The following is a 22,286-nucleotide window of genomic DNA, read 5'->3' on the forward strand; positions in this document are numbered from 1 at the left end:
CTGTTGATAGGCCAAAGTATCTACAGATCCTGTGTACAAACAGTCGGCTTGCATTTGTACCGCCCCGCGCTTGGCCGCAGCCAGGCCGCTCGGATCCAGGCTCGTGTGTCGGTGGCTCGAGCGCCTCCGGACCGGGGGTCACGTCGCTCTGCAAGGGGGGCTGGCGCTTTGAAGGTTTTTTTTTTAAAATTTAAAGTTCGTGACGCCACCCACGGGTTGTGGTGAATGTAAGCACCACCGCTGCCGTTGACTAGGCTCCCAGGGACGGTGTTACGCAGCTTGGTGTTGACCCCTCCGTGGGTAGGGGGTGATGGTCCCGGGGGCCCGAGGGAGGTGCTGAAGCGAGGGAATGGGTGTGTGCTGGCGTGTCGGTGCAGTGCGGCCCGAGGGCACTGCTGTACTCACTATTACAGGTATACTGGAGTCTCTAGTAAACCAAACAAGATGGTGGACGGTGCCCGCAGCCGGCTGCGCTTCTCCCCTTTTCAGGTTGGTGGTCTTCGCCTTTCTCCTGCACCTCACTTGTAGTAAGAATTTGACTCCTATGCCTGAGAAACAGTGGTCCGCTCCCCAGCTTTGTATGTGCCAGTAGAGCCCGCTTGTCTACAGAGCCTGGCCCGTGGGATCTCGATGCTTGGGCGGTGGCTTTCTATCCCTCTGGTTGGGCTGTTGTCTTCCTTCGGGTCTTGGGTGGGGAAAGGACCTAGAATCCAGACCCCAATCAGTGAATTCGACTCGGTCCAGTGGCTTCTGGGCCTCGTACGGGGTCTGAGTACCCCTAAACTGGTGCTCCGGTTTCCAAGCGGTTCGGTACCGGCGGGCCACTACCCTGTCCCGGTCCCTTACGGTTCCACCGGCTGTAATCCCAGCTCCTGCAGGCGGCCACCACCGTCTGCCTCCTAGCCAAAGGTGACTGGGGTCCTACCCAGACACCTGTCGGATTGTTTTCCGGCCTGACACACAGGCCACTCCACTCCACCAAGCTACACTCTTCCTCCTCCTAAACTGAACTCCAAAGCTCAACTAACTGGCTTTTCCTGCCTCAGGGTCTGTGAACTCCTCGGTGGGCGTGCCAACCGCCTGGCTCCGCACACCTGGTGTGGACATCAGAACCTGAGGAAGGTGACTAGGTTTTGTAGGTTGGCTGCTGTCACCTTATTAGGGGGTTGGTGTTGTGCAAGGGCCTATCTATGACTACCTGGCTAGTCCAGGGCGTCACACATTCACCTGGAGTCACTGCATTGTGTGTTTCAGTCCCTCTCCCTGAATCTTCTTGGAGATAAGTGGTTTCTGGTTTTTGTTATCCCTGAGTGTCCTTTAGCAATTAGTGGGGTTGATGAAGAGATCATCCCATCCACTCCCTACCCAGGGCCCAGGGCCCAGATCAGGATCAGCAAAGGGCCAGGTATCCTGCTCGGTGCATAGGTGTGGAACCTATCTAGAGCGGTGAGGGAAGCCAGTGGTAGGCTTGGTCAGGAGTCACCATCTCCCCCTTCCCTAAACACAGGGTCTCCTTTCCCTTTTGCCATTCGCTGGGTACTTCCCCGTACCTAGCGTGACAATATAATAATGAACTGGGCCCCAAATCTCCACCCCCTAGAGACACCAGCCGGGATAATCCACAATCACACTCCAAAAGATCTTTATTGAAACTAAATATCTCTGTTAGAAGTACCGACCGGCCGTCTCACGGAGAGGACTTCACATCAAACAATGCGCACTCTTCATCTTTATTCGCTTTCTTCTTGCTTTCATAAAAATAATATATGATGGTAAACATTACAAAAAGCATCAATGGGTGAAGAATGGTGCTCAGAATTAGCAGCCACACATTGAGGACGTAGAGGGAGAGCGCGCTGCCAGATGGACTCAATTCTGGAACAACAAGAACAACGAGTGAAGATGGAGGAGAAGATAGAGGAGGTCCTGGAGGTCTTAAGTGTCGTCTCCTTGTGGATCATCTCTCACCTGCACTCTTCCCCTCTTGCCTGCGGCTGCTCACATTTGCAGACATTACTGTAGTGTAGCTCCCGTTTTCCCTTTCATTGGAGCTATTAAAGGAACCAGTCTGGGATCCATGATCAGAAGAGACATTGGGAGGTGTGATGGTCGTGCATAGGAGTGTGGGGTCTCCAGCTGGACTGACACTCGGCTGCGAGATTAAACGTCAAACACAAAACATGACACAACATCCAATAATCGTGATGTATTCAATCACCCGAATCAGCAGAAGACCCTCAGCAGATCCTGGGGGACAACCCAAGACATGAAAAGAAACTCATCCACCTCAGCAGATACCACTGGTGGTGGACCATGAGTCGGGTAACGTTGAGTTAGATAGAAGTTTTGGTAGAGATTGAAGGAGTAGATTGTTATACTGGCCACCTTTCCTCCTTCCTTCCTTTTTTCCCTTCTTCCCACCTTCATTCTCATGTACTTTCATTCCCTCCTTCCCACCTTTCTTCCCACCTTCCCTGTTTCATTCCCATGTACCTTCCTTCCCACCTTTTCCTCTTTCGTTCCCTCATTTTCTCCTCCCAACTTCCTTCCTTTTTTTCTTTTGTTCCCACCTTCTATGTTTCATTCCCATGTAACTTCCTTCCCACCTTCCATTCATCATTCCTACCTTTTCTCCTATATTCCCACTTTTTCCTCCTTCTTTCCCACCTTCCTTTCTTCCCTCTTTCATTACCATTTTTCCTCCCACATCCCTTCCTTTCTTCTTAGTTTACCACCTTTCTTTCTTCCTTCCTTCCCACCTCCCTTAACATCCTTTCCAGGGCCGTATTTACCATTAGGCACTTGAGGGCACGTGCCTGAGGCGGCGCTTTCCAGGGGGCGGCGCTATGACCGAAACAAAAAAAATAAATAAATTTAATTCCCCCCCCCTCATCCAAACTCTTTATTGGAGGAGGGAGGGGGCGCCGCAGTCATTTATATTCGTGTCTATCAGACACCCAAATATAAATGAAGCTATGAGCGCACCAGTACTTCCGGGTCAGCGAAGCTCCATTCAGCTCCCTGCCCCGACGTACGGCCGTGCGCTCACTCTGCAGAGGTCACAGCAGCGTAGCGCAGAGGACCGGAAATTCAGCCGCCGCCGAGGAACGGAGATTCAGCCGCCGCCATTGCCGCCGAGGACCAGAGATTCAGCCGCCGCCGGCGCTCCCGCCGAGGACTGGAGATTCAGCCTGGAGTAGGTAGGCGCTTTACAGCCGAAGACAGCGCCAAACAAACAGCCCGGGGGGGGCGCAATATAGAGGATGGGGGATGGAGCGTGATGTGGTGGCGCAATATACAGGATGGGGGATGGAGCGTGATGTGGGGGTGCAATATAGAGGATGGGGGCATGGAGCGTGATGTGGGGGGCGCAACATGGGGGATGGGGGGCATGGAGCGTGATGTGGGGGACGCAACATGGGGGATGGGGGGGGCATGGAGCGTGATGTGGGGGGCGCAACATGGGGGATGGGCGGGCATGGAGCGTGATGTGGGGGGCGCAACATGGGGGATGGGGGGCATGAAGCGTGATGTGGGGGGCGCAACATGGGGGATGGGGGGCATGGAGCGTGATGTGGGGGGCGCAACATGGGGGATGGGGGGCATGGAGCGTGATGTGGGGGGCGCAACATGGGGGATGGGGGGGCATGGAGCGTGATGTGGGGGGCGCAACATGGGGGATGGGGGGGCATGGAGCGTGATGTGGGGGGCGCAACATGGGGGATGGGAGGGCATGGAGCGTGATGTGGGGGGCGCAACATGGGGGATAGGGGGGCATGGAGCGTGATGTGGGGGGCGCAACATGGGGGATAGGGAGGCATGGAGCGTGATGTGGGGGGCGCAACATGGGGGATGGGGGGCATGGAGCGTGATGTGGGGGGCACAACATGGGGGATGGGGGGCATGGAGCGTGATGTGGGGAGCGCAACATGGGGGATGGGGGGCATGGAGTGTGATGTGGGGGGCGCAATATGGGGGATGGGGGGCATGGAGCGTGATGTGGGGGGCGCAATATGGGGGATGGGGGGCATGGAGCGTGATGTGGGGGGCACAACATGGGGGATGGGGGGCATGGAGCGTGATGTGGGGGGCGCAACATGGGGGATGGGGGGCATGGAGCGTGATGTGGGGGGCGCAACATGGGGGATGGGGGGCATGGAGCGTGATGTGGGGGGCGCAACATGGGGATGGGGGGCATGGAAAATGAGGGTGGTAGACAGTATAGCGAATGGGGGTTGCAGTATGGAGAATGGGAGGCATGGTATGGAGAAGGGGCACCATGGGGGGCTTGGTATGGAGAAGGAGCAGCAGGGGGAGCGCTCAGTTAGGACCCTGGGAGGGCTGGGTATACAGAATGCGAAGCATAAGGTTTATTATAGAGTGGGGACAGCATGAGGGGGGCAGTAGAGTGGGGGCTGCATGGAGAGGTGGGGACAGTGGAGGTCATAGTTCATAAATGAGGAAGGTCTGGAGGGTATAATTCAGTGGGGAGGACAGTGGGGGTTTTCATTTAAGGGGACAGTATAGTGGGAATATGTTTTAGGAGAGAATAATGTAGAGGCTGTATACTATAAGTGACACGGTGTGGGGTCATTTTTTGTGCTGTGAGCTCAGTGATGGGCAATTATTTATTCTTGGGCACAGCCTTGGGCTTACTTATGTTGGTTATTCTTTAGTGAGCAGCATTATATTGACACGGTTTGTCGTAAAGATAATCTGTCACCAGGTTTTTGCCACCTATTCTGAGAGCAGCATAACGTAGGGGCAGAGATCCTGATTTCAGCAATGTATCACTTACTGGTCTGCTTAGTGTAGTTTTGCTAAAATCACTGTTTAATCAGCAGTAGCTTATCATTACAGGACTACTTGGTGTGCTGCAGGTAGTCCAGCATATTCATGAGCTCTGTATAACTGCTATATGTGCAGCAGAGGAAATGACAGTAAACAGCTCAGTAAGTGACACATCACTGGAATCAGGGGCTCTGTCTCTACATTATGCTGCTCTCAGATGGGGGAGCAAAAACCTGGTGACAGATTCCCTGTACGGGCACCATTGCAGTATGTGCTGCAGCAGACCAGACAAGAGGGGAGTCTTTGGAGACGCAGGACAATGTGTTGCTAAGAGCAATGACATTTTAAAGAAATCTTTTACTCCCAAAATGCCAATTAATCTGCAGACACATTTATACAGGGGACGTCGCCCTGGCATGTACAGTTTTAACTTAATATTTTATTTTATATATGCAGACGGTTGTGTCCCCCCTGGTGCGGCCGGTGTCTTGGTGCAGCGGTGCCCCCTCCTATTTACATACTAAAGACAGTCCCTCTTCTTAACTGACAGACGCCCTTAGGTGAGTCAGTGCTGTCTAAAATCACTTAGTATTTCTGCACGTGTCCTGACACTGGAGGAGCAGAGTAGCACTCCAAGTGTCAGCGTGTGTGCGCACGCAATGTGACTGCAGTGTCAGCGTGTGTGCGCACGCAATGTGACTGCAGGTATGTTCTGACAACTGGTTGCTGCCTGTATTTGACTGCAGATTTAAGGATGAAGGTTGTTGAAGTGAGCAGACAGCAGATCACAGCGCCGTGTCCCCCTCCCCACTGGAGCCGCTCACTTGCTATACTTCCAGGTGCATCAAGTGGCAGCTGCAGACACAGGATCCAGGCATCAGAACACAGCACTGACACTGGAGAATGCCGCTGTGCTCCTCCTGTGTTATGTGCACACTCACACTGACACTTGGAGTGTGCTGCTGTGCTCCTCCTGTGTTATGTGCACACTCACACTGACACTTGGAGTGTGCTGCTGTGCTCCTCCTGTGTTGTGTGCACACCTGCACTGACACTGGAGAATGCCGCTGTGCTCCTCCTGTGTTGTGTGCACACCTGCACTGACACTGGAGAATGCCGCTGTGCTCCGCTAGTGTTGGGTGCACACCTGCACTGACGCTTGGAGTGTGCTGCTGTGCTCCGCTAGTGTTGGGTGCACACATGCACTGACGCTTGGAGTGTGCTGCTGTGCTCCGCTAGTGTTGGGTGCACACATGCACTGACACTTGGAGTGTGCCGCTGTGCTCCACCAGTGTTGGGTGCGGTGCAGTCAGGAGATCTGGTGTTACGGTGCTCACTCTTTCCAATGGATCACTATCAATCAAGACATAGGGCTGGCTAGTATTTTCCTATATTAGGTGGTAATGGTGCACCCAGGCTTAGGCCGCGCTGAGGGTGCGCAGAAATGTCCTCATTTTCATACTAAATAAATGTGGCTTTTTCAGTAAATAATAAAGGGAACCTGTTGCACACTTTTTCGATATTAAACTGCCCCCAATGTCTTGTTAGTGACGCAGTGTAAGTGATGCACATTTTCTGACTAACAAGATATTTGGGGCACTTTAATATTAAATGTCGTGACCAGTTCCTTTTAAACTAAACTCTATATGGGTGGGATTATTTCTCCATGGACCACGTCCCACATATTATTTCTGCAGTCTAGGTGTCATTTTGGGGTGACAGATTCCCTTTCAGTCAGCTTAAAAATCATCTCACCTGACGAATGAAAGTTTTTTGCTCGTGCATCGGGTGATGGACACTGTTAGATAAATCAGTTTACCATCTTTGGCCGCAGTGTTAATGCTGCTTTAAAGGGGTTTTCTCACATTGGAAACTTACCCCTTATCCTTGGGATGGGAAATAATTTTCCAATTGCTGGGGGGTCCGACTACCGTGGCCCCGAGTGTTTCCGAGAACCAGAACATGCAGACAGAATGGATGCCGGGAGTAGAATTTCACAGTCCTGTCTCCTGAGTTGTGCACTTAAGAGGTCTTTTGAGCAATTGGTGGGGGTCTCAAGTACACCCCATGATGCCCACCTCTGCCCTTACTAATCTCCTCAGAATTAATGGACCTAACCATATAAGATATCCTCCAAAAGTTACGTCTACTGCCTTCGACTAATTAGTATTGTAGTTCCTATATGGTCCACAATCTAATGATGGCTAGTAACCACTACCAGCATCTCCTTACCATTGTTAAGGACATACTGGGATTTGTACGTTCATGCAATGCATATGTGTATATGGGTCTAACCTGACACTGCACTTGATTGCTGTACAAAGTTGGCAATGTAGTCATGTACTGATGGTGGTTTTGGTGATGTATTATAGTATTTAGGGTGGTTTTGGTGATGTATTACTGTATTGACAGTAGTTCTGGTGATTTATTACTGTACTAACTGTGGTTTTGGTGTTGTATTCTTGTATTTAGTGTGGTTTTAGTGATGTATTACTGTACTGATGGTGGTTCTGGTGACAGTCATGTGGATGTTGTAATCTTTACCTTATCTGTCTTGATCCTAAAACATAGGACAGTGTGCTGGACTAAAAATACAGCTATGTGCATGTCTGTCAGCCTAAGGCCTAAGACACACGGCAAGCAAAACGGTGCGAGCGGAGTGCAATAAAAAACCGCATTCCACTTGGACCAATATTAGCCTGTTTGTCAGCGCACATGAGCGATTATTTTCTCAGCCCTAATCGGACCGAGAAAACAATTGCAGCATGCTGAGACTGTAATGTGATCCTGTTTTCTCTCGCACCCATTCAAGTCAATGGGGCGAGAGAAAAATCGCACTGCACTCGCGGCACACCGGTGTCCGATCGGACCTCAGTCACAGTGACACTCGGCTCTGCTGTACTGCCAGCGTCAGCCGAGTGTCATGCGAGGGGATCGCAGTAATCCCCGTGTGGCCCCGGCCTAATAAGTAATTTACTAAAGCCCCCATACACTATCATCTGATCTTTCGACTGGCAGCTATCTTGCTCGGCTCTCCCATATACAGGAGCCCTCATTCTGCCAAGTGTTATAAGTGCCAGCAGCTTATCATTTAGAGGATAATCTACACTCTATTTGGACATGCTGGATCCTTATTCCCCTGACAATCAGAATTGAGAGCCCCCATTCACATTGGGCTGTCAGCAGAACCTGTTGATATTGGCGGGTTTAGACCACTTTAGGTTAATGTGTATGGAGGTCTTAACTACTATCTGAAGGCTCTGGGCTCTATCAGGGAATGTGCACACATCTTGTAGATGTCTGTGAACCCCCGGAATTATTCAGACAGAAAACACTTCAGGACCGTAATCATTTTATCCTGGAGCAAATATTTTTTATATTTTTTTTTGCTGTTGCTTCTTGGTTGTTTTTTCCAACATCTTTTAGCTCCTGGATTTTACTTATTTTTTAAATGAACTAGTGACCAGCATCCAAGCAGCAGGCGCCATATAATGGCCGGTCACAACTAGTAAGCGGCATCCAAGCAGAAGCCGCCATATAATGGCCGGTCACAACTAGTAAGCGGCATCCAAGCAGCAGCCGCCATATAATGGCCGGTCACAACTAGTAAGCGGCATCCAAGCAGCAGGCGCCATATAATGGCCGGTCACAACTAGTAAGCGGCATCCAAGCAGCAGCCGCCATATAATGGCCGGTCACAACTAGTAAGCGGCATCCAAGCAGCAGGCGCCATATAATGGCCGGTCACAACTAGTAAGCGGCATCCAAGCAGAAGCCGCCATATAATGGCCGGTCACAACTAGTAAGCGGCATCCAAGCAGAAGCCGCCATATAATGGCCGGTCACAACTAGTAAGCGGCATCCAAGCAGCAGCCGCCATATAATGGACCGGTCACAACTAGTAAGCGGCATCCAAGCAGAAGCCGCCATATAATGGCCGGTCACAACTAGTAAGCGGCATCCAAGCAGAAGCCGCCATATAATGGCCGGTCACAACTAGTAAGCGGCATCCAAGCAGCAGCCGCCATATAATGGACCGGTCACAACTAGTAAGCGACATCCAAGCAGCAGCCGCCATATAATGGCCGGTCACAACTAGTAAGCGGCATCCAAGCAGCAGCCGCCATATAATGGCCGGTCACAACTAGTAAGCGGCATCCAAGCAGAAGCCGCCATATAATGGACCGGTCACAACTAGTAAGCGGCATCCAAGCAGCAGCCGCCATATAATGGACCGGTCACAACTAGTAAGCGGCATCCAAGCAGCAGCCGCCATATAATGGACCGGTCACAACTAGTAAGCGACATCCAAGCAGCAGCCGCCATATAATGGACCGGTCACAACTAGTAAGCGACATCCAAGCAGCAGCCGCCATATAATGGACCGGTCACAACTAGTAAGCGACATCCAAGCAGCAGCCGCCATATAATGGACCAGTTACAACTAGTAAGCGACATCCAAGCAGCAGCCGCCATATAATGGACCGGTCACAACTAGTAAGCGACATCCAAGCAGCAGCCGCCATATAATGGACCAGTCACAACTAGTAAGCGGCATCCAAGCAGCAGGCGCCATATAATGGCCGGTCACAACTAGTAAGCGACATCCAAGCAGCAGCCGCCATATAATGGCCGGTCACAACTAGTAAGCGACATCCAAGCAGCAGCCGCCATATAATGGACCGGTCACAACTAGTAAGCGACATCCAAGCAGCAGCCGCCATATAATGGACCGGTCACAACTAGTAAGCGACATCCAAGCAGCAGCCGCCATATAATGGACCGGTCACAACTAGTAAGCGACATCCAAGCAGCAGCCGCCATATAATGGACCGGTCACAACTAGTAAGCGACATCCAAGCAGCAGCCTCCATATAATGGACCAGTCACTGTCAGCCGCTTCATGAGGAAACCTGACATGCTTAAAAAAAAAAAAACCTCCAAAGACTGAACATATGGACAGCAAGTCGTTTTTACATTGCAGTGTATGAATTCATTCTTTTCATTTTTAGAGTTTGGGTTTTTTGGGCGGGTTACAGGGCGGATCTGGCTGAAAACAAAATGCTGTGTGCACATACCCTTAATCTGACTGATCAGAAGGGGGCGCCACCACTGACAGTGCCTAGGGCAGCAAAAACCCCAAATACGGCCCTGATCCTTTCCACATACCTTATTTTCTTCCCACCTTCCATTCATCATTCCTAATTTCCGTCTTATATTCCCACCTCTTTTCCCATCTTTATCTCCTTCTTTCCCACCTTCCTTTCTTCCCTCTGTCCTTCCCACCTTCCTTTCTTCCTGGTTTCCCACCTTCCTTTCTTCCCACCTTCCTTCCTTTCTTCCCTCTGTCCTTCCCACCTTCCTTCCCTCTTTCCTTCGCACCTTCCATTCATCATTCCTAATTTCCGTCCTATATTCCCACCTCTTTTCCCATCTTTTCCTCCTTCTTTCCCACCTTCCTTTCTTCCCTCTGTCCTTCCCACCTTCCTTTCTTCCTGGTTTCCCACCTTCCTTTCTTCCCTCTGTCCTTCCCACCTTCCTTTCTTGCTGGTTTCCCACCTTCCTTTCTTCCCACCTTCCTTCCTTTCTTCCCTCTGTCCTTCCCACCTTCCTTCCCTCTTTCCTTCCCATCTTCCATTCATCATCCTAATTTCCGTCCAATATTCCCACCTCCTTTCCCATCTTTTCCTCCTTCTTTCCCACCTTCCTTTCTTCCCTCTGTCCTTCCCACCTTCCATTCATCATTCCTACTTTTTGTTCTATATTCCCACCTCCGTTCCCATCTTTTCCTCCTCCTTCCCCATCTTACTTTTTTCCTTCTTCCCTTCTCACCTCCCTTCATCCTTTCCACATTCCTTCCTTTCTTCCTTCTTTCCCACCTTCCTTCTCTTCTTCTTTCCACCATTTTTAGGGTCACAGTTGGACTTGCTCTACTACGACTTGGCCAACCATATCTGTACTAGAAAATACGAGAAATACCATCCTCTACTCACCAGGTCTTCATCCTCAGCAAAATACTGTCCACCCGATCTGTGACTGATCACAAGAACTGGAGAAACAAGAGCGAGATGTAAGGATCCGGTGGGACACGCGGTCCCCGTGTGCTGTGGGCCGGTGATACTTACGGATCAGGATTGACGGTGGCATCTTCCATTTACCATTCATTCTGGTTGATCGATATCTGTCGAGCGGGGCGGAAAAAATGATCGGAACATGGGCGGCGGCGCACCTTATGATGTCATTGTGATGTCACAGTGCAGGATGTTCTTTAAAGGGGAAGTTACCCTCCTATCAGGATCCTGTATTACATCTATCATATACAGGATTAGGCCGAGCACTTTGTGAACCCCCCAAGGTCTACATAACAATTGCAATATTTCCTGTTTGCGAGGTCCCACAATGCACTGCACTATGGAAACCAGAAACCAGCACTATCTGCATCGGATGTGCCTCGAGAAAAGAAGAAAGTTATTTTTGAAAATCTGCATCATTTGTGGGGTGGGGGGGTTTGAGTCACTCTCTTTTTGTGTGTTGTGGTAATAATTGCCATTTTTTGGCGCCAAATTCAATAACATTGCAAAAATTGTAAACACCGTACCGAAAGTTTGGCATACTGCACAATACCGGAGTGGAGTTGCGACAAATTTTGCATCTTTTTCAAAAGGCTAAAACATTTGGAATTGCTAAAATCCAACCACGAAGCATAAAAATAAAAAAATGCGATCGCATATAAAATAGACAAAAAAGGATCAAATAGAATAATTAATTGGGTGCAAACAAAAAAGGCGCAAAAACCCCACAAAAATAGAGAAAAAACAGGCGCAAAGGCGATGATGATTGTTACTTTTGGGCTTTTTTCCCCCCTTTAGCTCATTACCAAAACTCTTACACTATCGTTACATGTTCCTTTTTTTGCACTCAGTGGCCTCTGTATCCGGCCAGGTGCATGTGCCGCCATGAGATATTACATAGCAAACCTGCTGACTGTCTCCGCTCACAGCTATCTGTACACCGGGGTGTGTGGCTGTGATCATATCGCCAGTGGTCACTGCATTGGGGATGAGCTGCAGTACCAGGCACTGCCTCTGGACAAGAGGGGCGCTGTTTCAACCCATTTAACCTTCTGGATCATTAAACCTTATGGACTTTTGTGACCCCCCTACACTTTTTTTCTTTGGGGTCTGCACAGATCTCGCTCCAGCCTGGGGGTCTGGTGTTACAGCGCCCCCTATTGATACGTTTAATTTCTCCATTTTATCCCCCTCCTCTCTATGAACGCAGACTTTATTTTTCGGTCTATGGTTCCTCCTACTTCCAAACTGAAAGTAACTTGTGTGGAAATCCCCTGCAGCGTGTCTACATCACAGGCATTAACTGCAGGTTGTAGCAGAGCTCCATGATTTAACCCTTTCAGTCACATTTGCCTCTGACTTCTAATCATGTACAGTATTGACCTGCAGTCCTATGTAAAAAACAAGGCTGATATTTAGTGTTAGCCTGGATTGATCCTTGGTGTCCATAGACAACATTCTATGATGCGCAGAGCAGTTCCTTAAAGAGAACCGGTCACTTGTCATAAATATGTATTCTTTCCCCTGTTGTAAATGCCGCTGTTCTCCTGAATCCGGCGATGTTTTCCTTTTGTTCCTGCGCCTCTCCGTTCCTGAGATATGGCCTCCTCTTTCTCGTGTAAAAATATAGTCTTGTTAGCCAAGTGGGCTTGGCCCTCAGAAAGACACCCACAGGGAAGAGTCTCTGATCACGCCCCCTTGGCTAATAAGACAAGGCTTATATAGAGAGAAAAAGAGGCCATATCTCTGGAACGGAGAGGCGCAAAAACAAAAGAAAAACATCGCCGGATTCAAGAGAACAGCGGCATTTACAGCAGGTAAAAAAATACATATTTAAGTCAAGTGACGGGGCCTCTTAAACTGTTTATCAATCGGCAGCATCATATTCGTACATATTATGCTTTATATTGCAGAAGAGCGCCATTATACGGCCTTCGCTCTACCAACTGGACCCCCACTGATCAATCAATAAGACCATTAATTTAATTAGAGCTGAGTTGCAATACCAGACATAACCTGTAGTCAGGTGTGGCGCTGTTTCTGAAAGAAAGCAGCCATGTTTTTATAATCCTGTACAAAAGGCTAATATCCATAGCAAGGAATACTTTCTACACTAACAAGGTGTTATCCTGACAGGACGACCCACTAAGAGGGAATTAGGGCGACCCACTATGAGGGAATTAGGACGACCCACTATGAGGGAATTAGGACGACCCACTAAGAGGGAATTAGGACGACCCACTAAGAGGGAATTAGGACGACCCACTATGAGGGAATTAGGACGACCCACTATGAGGGAATTAGGACGACCCACTATGAGGGAATTAGGACGACCCACTATGAGGGAATTAGGACGACCCACTATGAGGGAATTAGGACGACCCACTATGAGGGAATTAGGACGACCCACTATGAGGGAATTAGGATGGCCCACTATGAGGGAATTAGGACGACCCACTATGAGGGAATTAGGACGACCCACTATGAGGGAATTAGGATGACCCACTATGAGGGAATTAGGACGACCCACTATGAGGGAATTAGGATGGCCCACTATGAGGGAATTAGGACGACCCACTATGAGGGAATTAGGATGACCCACTATGAGGGAATTAGGACGACCCACTATGAGGGAATAAGGATGACCACTATGAGGGAATTAGGACGACCCACTATGAGGGAATTAGGATGGCCCACTATGAGGGAATTAGGATGACCCACTATGAGGGAATTAGGACGACCCACTATGAGGGAATTAGGACGACCCACTATGAGGGAATTAGGACGACCCACTATGAGGGAATTAGGATGACCCACTATGAGGGAATTAGGACGACCCACTATGAGGGAATTAGGACGACCCACTATGAGGGAATTAGGACGACCCACTATGAGGGAATTAGGATGACCCACTAATAGGTAATTAGGACGACCCACTATGAGGGAATTAGGATGGCCCACTATGATTGAATTAGGATGACCCACTATAAGGGAATTAGGATGACCCACTATGAGGGGATTAGGATGACCCATAAAGAGGGAATTAGGATGACCCACTATGAGGGGATTAGGATGACCCGCTATGAGGGAATTAGGATGACCCGCTCTGAGGGAATTAGGATGACCCGCTATGAGGGAATTAGGATGACCCGCTATGAGGGAATTAGGATGACCCGCTATGAGGGAATTAGGATGACCCGCTATGAGGGAATTAGGATGACCCGCTATGAGGGAATTAGGATGACCCGCTATGAGGGAATTAGGATGACCCGCTATGAGGGAGTTAGGATGACCCACTAAGAGGGAATTAGGACGACCCACTATGAGGGAATTAGGATGACCCACTATGAAGGATTTGAGGATGACCCACTATGAGGGAATTAGGATGACCCACTATGAAGGATTTGAGGATGACCCACTATGAGGGAATTAGGATCACCCACTATGAGGGAATTCGAAAAAACAAACTTTTTTTTTATTTTAACACAGCGCCACTCCCGTCTTCAGGTTGTGTCTGGTATTGCAGGTCAGTTCTATAGAAATTAATGAGCTGCAATACAATGGATAAGTGTTGCACTATTCTTAGAAGGAAGCAGCCATGGGTTTTTTTTTACCCCTTTAAGTCTGTGCCCCTTTAATCTGGAGCAGACTGATTGCGGTGATATCCGTTGGGGACTTTATGGGTGATTGGACCTGGGCCCAGCAGCTTGGCGTGTGATATGATACGCCCGCTCGGCATCCATCATATGAATGGTAAGAAGATGAAAGTGAAAGGAGATTTTTTAGTTAACTCTAGAAGGGAAGGAGATCAGACGGGAAATGAGAAGGGGCTGAGACAAAGCGAACAGAGGACTGAGACCCCCCCCAGGACCACCAGGGACCGTGAAGACTTCTGATCCCACCACCCAAAATGTTACCAACGGGCTCAAGACACGACGCCCCTCAAGGAGGGTTCAGCTTTGAGAACTGTCTCAGGTGAGGTCTTAGGAATCCTGGAGGATGTTTTGGGACCAGGGTGGGGTTAAGGGTCTTCTTCACCTGTCAATGTTGCCAAGACCCTCATAGGATCCCCCTCACAATTATGTTACCAATGGTGAAATAGAGCAGGTAGGGCAGAGGCGAGGGGCAGGCAAAGCACGAGGCCGACGAGGGCACCGCTAAGGGAGGTGGCGCCATTTAATTATAATTATATTTTAAAAATATATATCACTTCCCCTTTAAATTTTGGGAAAGCTGGGTGACCAGTTTGGCAAGTTGGGACGCTGACTAGTATTGTCGTGATTTTTCCCTTCTTACCAATCGCTGCAGAACTAAACTGATAATACGTGTGAGAACGGTAATGGGGACCGTACTGGGTGGGGGTCACCCAACTTCCCAAAAACAAACATCCATAACAATAGGCTGAAAAAAAAGTAAAAAAAATACTCAAAAATACCTAAAAGGGGATTTTATTTTCTGCTACGTGCCAAGAAATGGAGCTGCCGTCAAGGCTCTGGATGATAACTGACTAATGGAGCCACACTTCATCACCACGGGGCAGATTTGCCATTCAGGAGTCTAGGAAAGTTCTACGTGGAAGCGGGAATATGAGGCTGCACGACAGTCACAAGTTATCAGGGATCCCTAGGGTCCACGTAGGCGTCACATGTCTCGCCAGCGTGGCAGGAATGGCTGCACGACTGCACGGCCTAAATGTGCCCTTGAACATTGCTCAGGTGCCACGAAAATGACCTCTCTGAAACGCGTTGTTAAATAAAATCGCCATTAATTTTTCCTGGCATTTCCTTCTATTCCTGGTAGCGCGGCGTTAACCCTTCCTGCACCATTCCACATCTACAAAAATGATCAATTATTGCCACCAGTGTTTGAGTCTGTGCAAAAATGGATGGATGGAGCGTCACATTTTGGGTTTACCACCTTTTGGGACTTTTTTTTTTTACTAAAATGTCTGCATTTGGGTCTAAAAATATTTTAAATGAAAAATCTTGCACCATTTGTCTTATAAAGCCTCTGTGTTGCCCTGTCTATTGCTGGTTGCATGATGAGTTAACTGAGAAACTGTCAGTGAGCTCATTCCTATGGCCAGAATTCGTGTCCCATTTTCTGAGCTCCTCTCAGACAGCATCAACGATAAATGTGCCTTGAAACAAAAGTCCGTAAAAGTCAAATGTTGCAATGAAACGTTATTATAAAAAGTTATTTTTAGCTCCAAATATATAGATTTAAGAAAAGAAAAAAGAATGTTTGCAGATGTGGACAACCCCTTTAAATTCTGCTAGATTCTTGACCTTTTTCAGAATAATCCTTACCCCACAAAGTGAGATCTTGCATGGAGCCTCAGACCGAGAAAGATTGACAGTCATCTTGTGTTTCATTCATTTTGTAATAATTGCACCAACAGTTGTTGCCTTCTCACCAAGCTGCTTGCCTATTTTCCTGTTGGAGGAAGGTTAGAGGTTGGTGTGTGATTGATTATGTGGACTGGTGTCTATTATACAGGTGAGGAGTCCAAACAGGGGCAATTAATACAGGTAGTGAGTGCAGAGTAGGAGAAAAAAATAACAGCTCTGTGAGAGCCAGAATTCTTGCTGGTTACTAGGTGATCAAATACTTATTTCATGCAATAAAATGCAAATTACTTATTTAATAATCATATAATGCGATCTTCCAGAATTTTTTATTTTGTCTGTCAGTTAAAGTTACCTACGATAAAAATTTCAGCCCGCTCCATTCTCTGTAGGTGGGAAAACTTGCAAAATCGGCAGAGGATCAAATACTTATTTTCCCCATTGTATGTTATATATATTTTTTTTTTACATTTTTGTTGGAGACCCCGGGGGAATTGAACCTGTGGTCACTTGTATAATAAAATACAGTAATGCTGCGGTGCATTGTTAACTATCAATTTCCTATGAAGGTGGCCTGGGCCATGACGGTAGAACCCTGGCAGCCATAACAATGTCATCATCACCCCACAATTATGTGATGGTCACCTTCACCAAATTTCAACCTTCTTAAATGGCACTGTCGATCATTAGTCAGTGGCATCTTAGAGGTTAAACTGCTGCAATCAGTGCTGCCTGATAATGAAGCTCCTGAAATCCAACATCATGTGTGTTCATATGTAGAGCTGAATTCCGAGTTCTGCTCCTGGTCAAGTTATTGACTACGGGGTGGAGAGAAGCCGTTGTCTGTTCCTAGGGCGACCAGCAGAACTTTGGGGGGGGGGAAGGTTGTCACTTACATGTCTCTTCTGAACGTCCCCAGAAATAACTCCATAGAGGCAAATGCGTCTGCTCTTGGTCTCCAACCACCGAAGGCGCGTAAGACGGGGACCACCATTGCTGGGGTCGTCTATAAGGTCAGTGGAGGAATGGCGGTTGGGTTGCCCGGTGACTAAGGTTTGTAGAGTTGACTAACCTGTAGTTCATTACATAGGACGGTGTTGTCCTGGGAGCGGACAGAAGAGCCACCGATGACATGGTGGTGGCAGATAAAAACTGCGCCAAGATCCACTACATCTCAGACAATATATAGTGAGTATGACCAGGCCTGTGCACCCTCGTACCATTCGATCACCAATATGGATATCGGTGATAGTCCCTGATGTCGGACCACCATTAATTTACAGAAAAACAGTCTCCTTGCCCTAGGAATCTGAAACTGGCCAACAGATGTAACAGATCTGGTCTGTGGGGGTATAAGTGCTGGGTTGGCTTCCTCTACAACCCTTCGTGGGGGTATAAGTGCTGAATGGGCTGCCTCTACAACCCTTCGTAATGGTATAAGTGCTGGGTGGGTTTCCTCTAAAACCCCTCGTGGGGATATAAGTGCTGGGTGTGATTCCTCTACAACCCTTCATGGGGGACTAAGTGCTGGGTGGGCTTCCTCTACAAGTTCTAATGGGGATATAAGTGCTGGGTGGGATTCCTCTTCAACTCTTCGTGAGGGTATAAATGCTAGGTGGGCTTCCTCTACAACCCTTGGTGGGGATATAAGTGCTGGGTGGGCTTCCTCTACAACCCTTCATGGGGGAATAAGTGCTGGGTGGGCTTCCTCTACAAGTTATCATGGGGATATAAGTGCTGGGTGGGATTCCTCTTCAACTCTTCGTGAGGGTATAAATGCTAGGTGGGCTTCCGCTAAAACCCTTCGTAGGGATAAAAGTGCTGGGTGGGCTTCCTCTTCAACAATTTGTAAGGGTATAAGCGCTAGGTGGGTTTCCTCTGCAACCCTTCGTAGGGATAAAAGTGCTGGGTGGGCTTCCTCTTCAACAATTTGTAAGGGTATAAGTGCTAGGTGGGTTTCCTCTGCAACCCTTCGTAGGGATAAAAGTGCTGGGTGGGCTTCCTCTTCAACAATTTGTAAGGGTATAAGTGCTAGGTAGGCTTCCTCTACAACCCTTCGTGGGGGTATAAGTGCTGGGTGGGCTTCCTCTATAACCTTTATAGCCTTGGTCCTTATTGTGTATTTGCCCTCAGTTGCTGTGGAGCCGGCGTGGCTGCCGATGCTGAATATGTGACCAACCTTTTGTCCTCCAACTTGGCAATGCATGCGATGTCCACAGGAAGACCACCACGCGTGTGCACAGCAACCCGGATCCTGAAACAGCTGCTGTACAGGTGAGTGCTGTGACATGAGAGTAGGTACGTGGCTGAGCAAGAAGCCTCAAAATGGTTGACAACAATGACTGAAAACTTCCAAATTACAATAGGAACGACATTGTCATGATGTAAAATTCATGTTTCTATAGGTTGTTGGGACACAAAATTACTTCCTCATTTGTTCTTCTAGATATAGAGGGCACGTAGGAGCATCGATCATCATAGGGGGGTTTGATGTCAAAGGCCCCCATATTAATGGTGTCCACCCCCATGGATCCACCGACAACAGTCTCTTCACGGCTCTAGGTGAGAAACGAGATGACTAGGGAATTTGAACCTTCCGATCACTTGATCCTTGTATTGTAGTATAAGGTTATTTTACTGATCTCCATGGGCAGAGCTTCATGAGAGCAACAAGATGCTACTCAAAGAGGTCATCAGTAGGCCTCAAATTGCTATGAAGAGCCATCGTCACCCAGTGATCATATGGGCTGATGGTGGGATAGAGGATCACTAACCCTTTAAAATGCTGCAGTCACTATGAACCATGGCCTCTAAGGGGTTATGCTTTATAATAAAGTAGGAATGCACCTTGTAAGAAGGTAGCTCTGCTCTAAGCCCACTCCATACACTCACAACCTCCATACGGGCACCTGTATTAGCTGGACCCAGTTGGTTGTTATGGATAACTTCATCCTCTGCCATCATTCTGATAAATCTCCCCCACTTATTCCAGGATCCGGTGCACATGCGGCCATCGCCGTCTTGGAAGATTGCTACAAACCCAACATGACGGTGAGTGCGTAACCCCTCCCGGTGCCCGTGCTGTACAGTAGGGTCTATACTGGCCCAGTAAGGACTCTTTTTCCTCCTTAGACAGTATGTCTTAATTTTACCCTTCCCTTCTCTCAGGTGGAGGTGGCGAAGCAGCTGGTGACGGACTCCATAACAGCGGGCATCCTCTGTGACCTTGGATCCGGCAGTGGAGTGGATCTATGTGTCATTACAAAAGGAGGGGCGCAGGTCATACGAGGTTACACCCAGACGGAAACCAAGGGGAAAAGGTAATATCAGTAGGAAAGTGGCCATAATGGGGACCTCAGGTATCTTCTAGTAGGGCGTGGAGTATAAGGTGTGATCCTTCTCTCTCATCCTAGGTCATCTTCCTACCGTTACCCTCGGGGCACCACCGCCGTCCTGGGAGAAACCATAACTCGTTTTGATGTGGTGGAAGAAAACGTTCAACTAATGGACGTGGAATAACGTAGAGAAGAGCGGGCCCCGCATCAATAACCAGCTTCATTACTACTGATTGCCGAGCGCTCGACCCCGTACATGGCAAAACCTGATTGTGCCGCCATGTAGAAAGGGGACCGCTTCATGACCGCGCTGAGACTTTACCTCTGCCGCCTGCTAAACTGACCGTATCCTACTGCTATTTCCGTATATAATCCATATGAGTTTTTGATTAGTATCATGTTATGTGGGAACTTTCCTATAAGAAATAATTAACCCCTTAATGATGCGGCCAGTTTTTGCGGTCGCACCTTCTTCCAAGAGATAAAACGATTTTATTTTTCTATCGATAAAGCCGTTGGGGCTTGTTTTCTATTTTCGGGAAGAGTTGTAGTTTTGAATGACACCATTCATTTTATCACGATTTAATAAAAATGGTGGAAATAAAAAAAATATATATATTTTAGGGGTTTTGTTCTTATGGCGTCCATTGCACTAACAGGATTCTCCAGGTTAGAACGATTCTGGAAATAATGAACTTGTGTGGCTTATCTTGGTACCACCTTCGATTATTACCGGCAACGTTTTGATCTCTTTTTATTCCATTTTTTAGAAGAGGTGCAGTGACCAAAAAACACCAATTCCGGCATTTTCAATTTTCTGCGTTATAGTGTTTATATTGTGGGTTAAATCATTTTATAGTTTGATAGATCAGACTTTTAGAGACTGGAATATGCTTATTTTTTTTTATTTTTGAATGTGGAAAAGACGGGGGATTCAATTTTTTTTTTTTTAACTCTTTGGCCCGGTCGATAGAAAGGTTTTCACCAGAATTTCATGCCAATATCAACCAGCTTCTTAAACACTTCGAAAAGTGATCAAAGGATTCATCATACTTTAGGCCACAAAACTTGTGTAAATTACGACAGAAATGTAGTGCAGCTCCTGACCGGAGTTCATCTCTTGTGGTGGTGCACGGAAGCAAAAGATGCGTCATATTAATTAGGAGGCGCGCGTGACACGCCTGCGCCGGGGCTGTGGGGCGACTCGTTACCGGGCCGCGGTTCTGGTTCTGGGATGTCGCGGTGGAGAGGCCCATTTCCGTGACCCTGGCGGTGTAGTTTAAATATAAAGGTGTCTCTAGGACCCCTTTTGCCTGTGTCCAGGCCGAGTGTTACCAGCTCCAGGCCACGGGTCTTCGTTCCTTCTCCAACTAACTCCACTACCGTGTTCCCACTTTGTACTGTGTTCCCACTCCTAATACCCCACCCCCTGGTTTGCCTTCAGGTATAATCACGCCCTTGCCATGTCTGATGAGGTATTACTGAGTCGGGGTGTTGTGCTTTTGTGTGAACCGGTGTTGACCTCCTCCTTACCCAGGATGGAATACCACACCTCTGGATGAGGTGCAGTACCTCTGTGGCGACTGAAGCCCCAGGGGTGCCACACACATCCACTCCACCCCTTTCAAAGCTGGTGTACAAAATGCTAGTCTTACTTATTGCTTTAATTTTCAATCTCTCTGGTCAACTGGAACCTGGAATTATTTGATGATTATGATTATTTTGCAGTATATTGTAAAAATCACAATCTTTTACACAGCCGGCACCTGTCCCGAGAGGAGCGAGCTCAGCTCCGCACCTTCCCCTTCTTGCATTGTTAGCGAAGATATTAAACATTCAGGTCATGTTGCACTTGCCCCAAAAATACTTATACCATCTGTAGACTGTTTTCTTTTTGTAATGTATCCCGATAGTAGACTGATAATATGGCTTCCATCCACACTGTGGCCACATGGACGTGCACCTCAGGAGCCAATATGCCTGCCCGTAGATATATACGCCGTGTGCCCCGGCCCTGAGATTGTGTATGAACAGCAGATGTCTTCATGATATCTATAGAGACTGTTCAGGATTTACGACAGCTCACTAAAGGATGTGGAATAATAAAAAAATAACTTATTGTAATTACCCCCTGCTTGTGCGCTGCCATTCTGCAGGAATCAGGTGTCAGGTGGACTCCAAATACAGGAAACAGTAGTGCAAATACATGAAGGCATCACCAGTGATTGGCTGCAGCGGTCATGTGTATATGGCTGTTATATTATCACTATAGGACTCGTTGGGCAGGACCATTTGAAGTTCTGGTGGATCTAATAGGGATAAGTTACTTTCCTCTCTTTGACCACATTCCCCGTCTTTAAAGATTTTTTTTTATTGTATAAAAACCTATTTGCTTGTGATTTGTGATGTAGCTTCTGGCCCCTCCAGGCTTGGTCTTCATAAAGATTGTAATTTTGCTTCACCTTATCGGATTCTCATGTTTGTGTTATGTCGCCGTGACCCGAGTGTCCTCAGAATCCAAACCAGCTGCAAGTTTACATCTCGTGTGATTGTCACTTGTTTGCGACCTGTCTGCGATTTGGTTGTTTTGGGGTTTTTTTTTACAGCCAAATCGCAGCTCTAAAATGGTCAGCAAGTCAGGTAACACACGCACACCCCCACTAGACAGTTACATTAACCAAACACAAAACCCTTGTTGCATCCCTCCAGGGGCTGATGTCCACACCAGGTGGGGCGGAGCC

The 22,286-nt window shown here is 48.1% G+C and overlaps 1 protein-coding gene across 1 annotated transcript; it reads left to right on the top strand.

Annotated features, from left to right (window-relative positions):
* Positions 1–14,630: 14,630 nt before the first annotated feature.
* Positions 14,631–22,006, top strand: LOC142250309 (proteasome subunit beta type-10-like). Its single transcript, XM_075322452.1, has 8 exons — positions 14,631–14,837; positions 17,130–17,223; positions 17,301–17,398; positions 18,344–18,484; positions 18,657–18,772; positions 19,203–19,261; positions 19,379–19,530; positions 19,624–22,006. The coding sequence occupies exons 1-8, from the start codon at positions 14,773–14,775 to the stop codon at positions 19,727–19,729; spliced, it is 831 nt and encodes a 276-aa protein (XP_075178567.1). The 5' UTR covers positions 14,631–14,772; the 3' UTR covers positions 19,730–22,006.
* Positions 22,007–22,286: the final 280 nt, after the last annotated feature.

This window comes from Anomaloglossus baeobatrachus, chromosome 9 (assembly GCF_048569485.1).
Source record: "Anomaloglossus baeobatrachus isolate aAnoBae1 chromosome 9, aAnoBae1.hap1, whole genome shotgun sequence".
In the NCBI taxonomy this organism is placed as follows: domain Eukaryota; kingdom Metazoa; phylum Chordata; class Amphibia; order Anura; family Aromobatidae; genus Anomaloglossus; species Anomaloglossus baeobatrachus.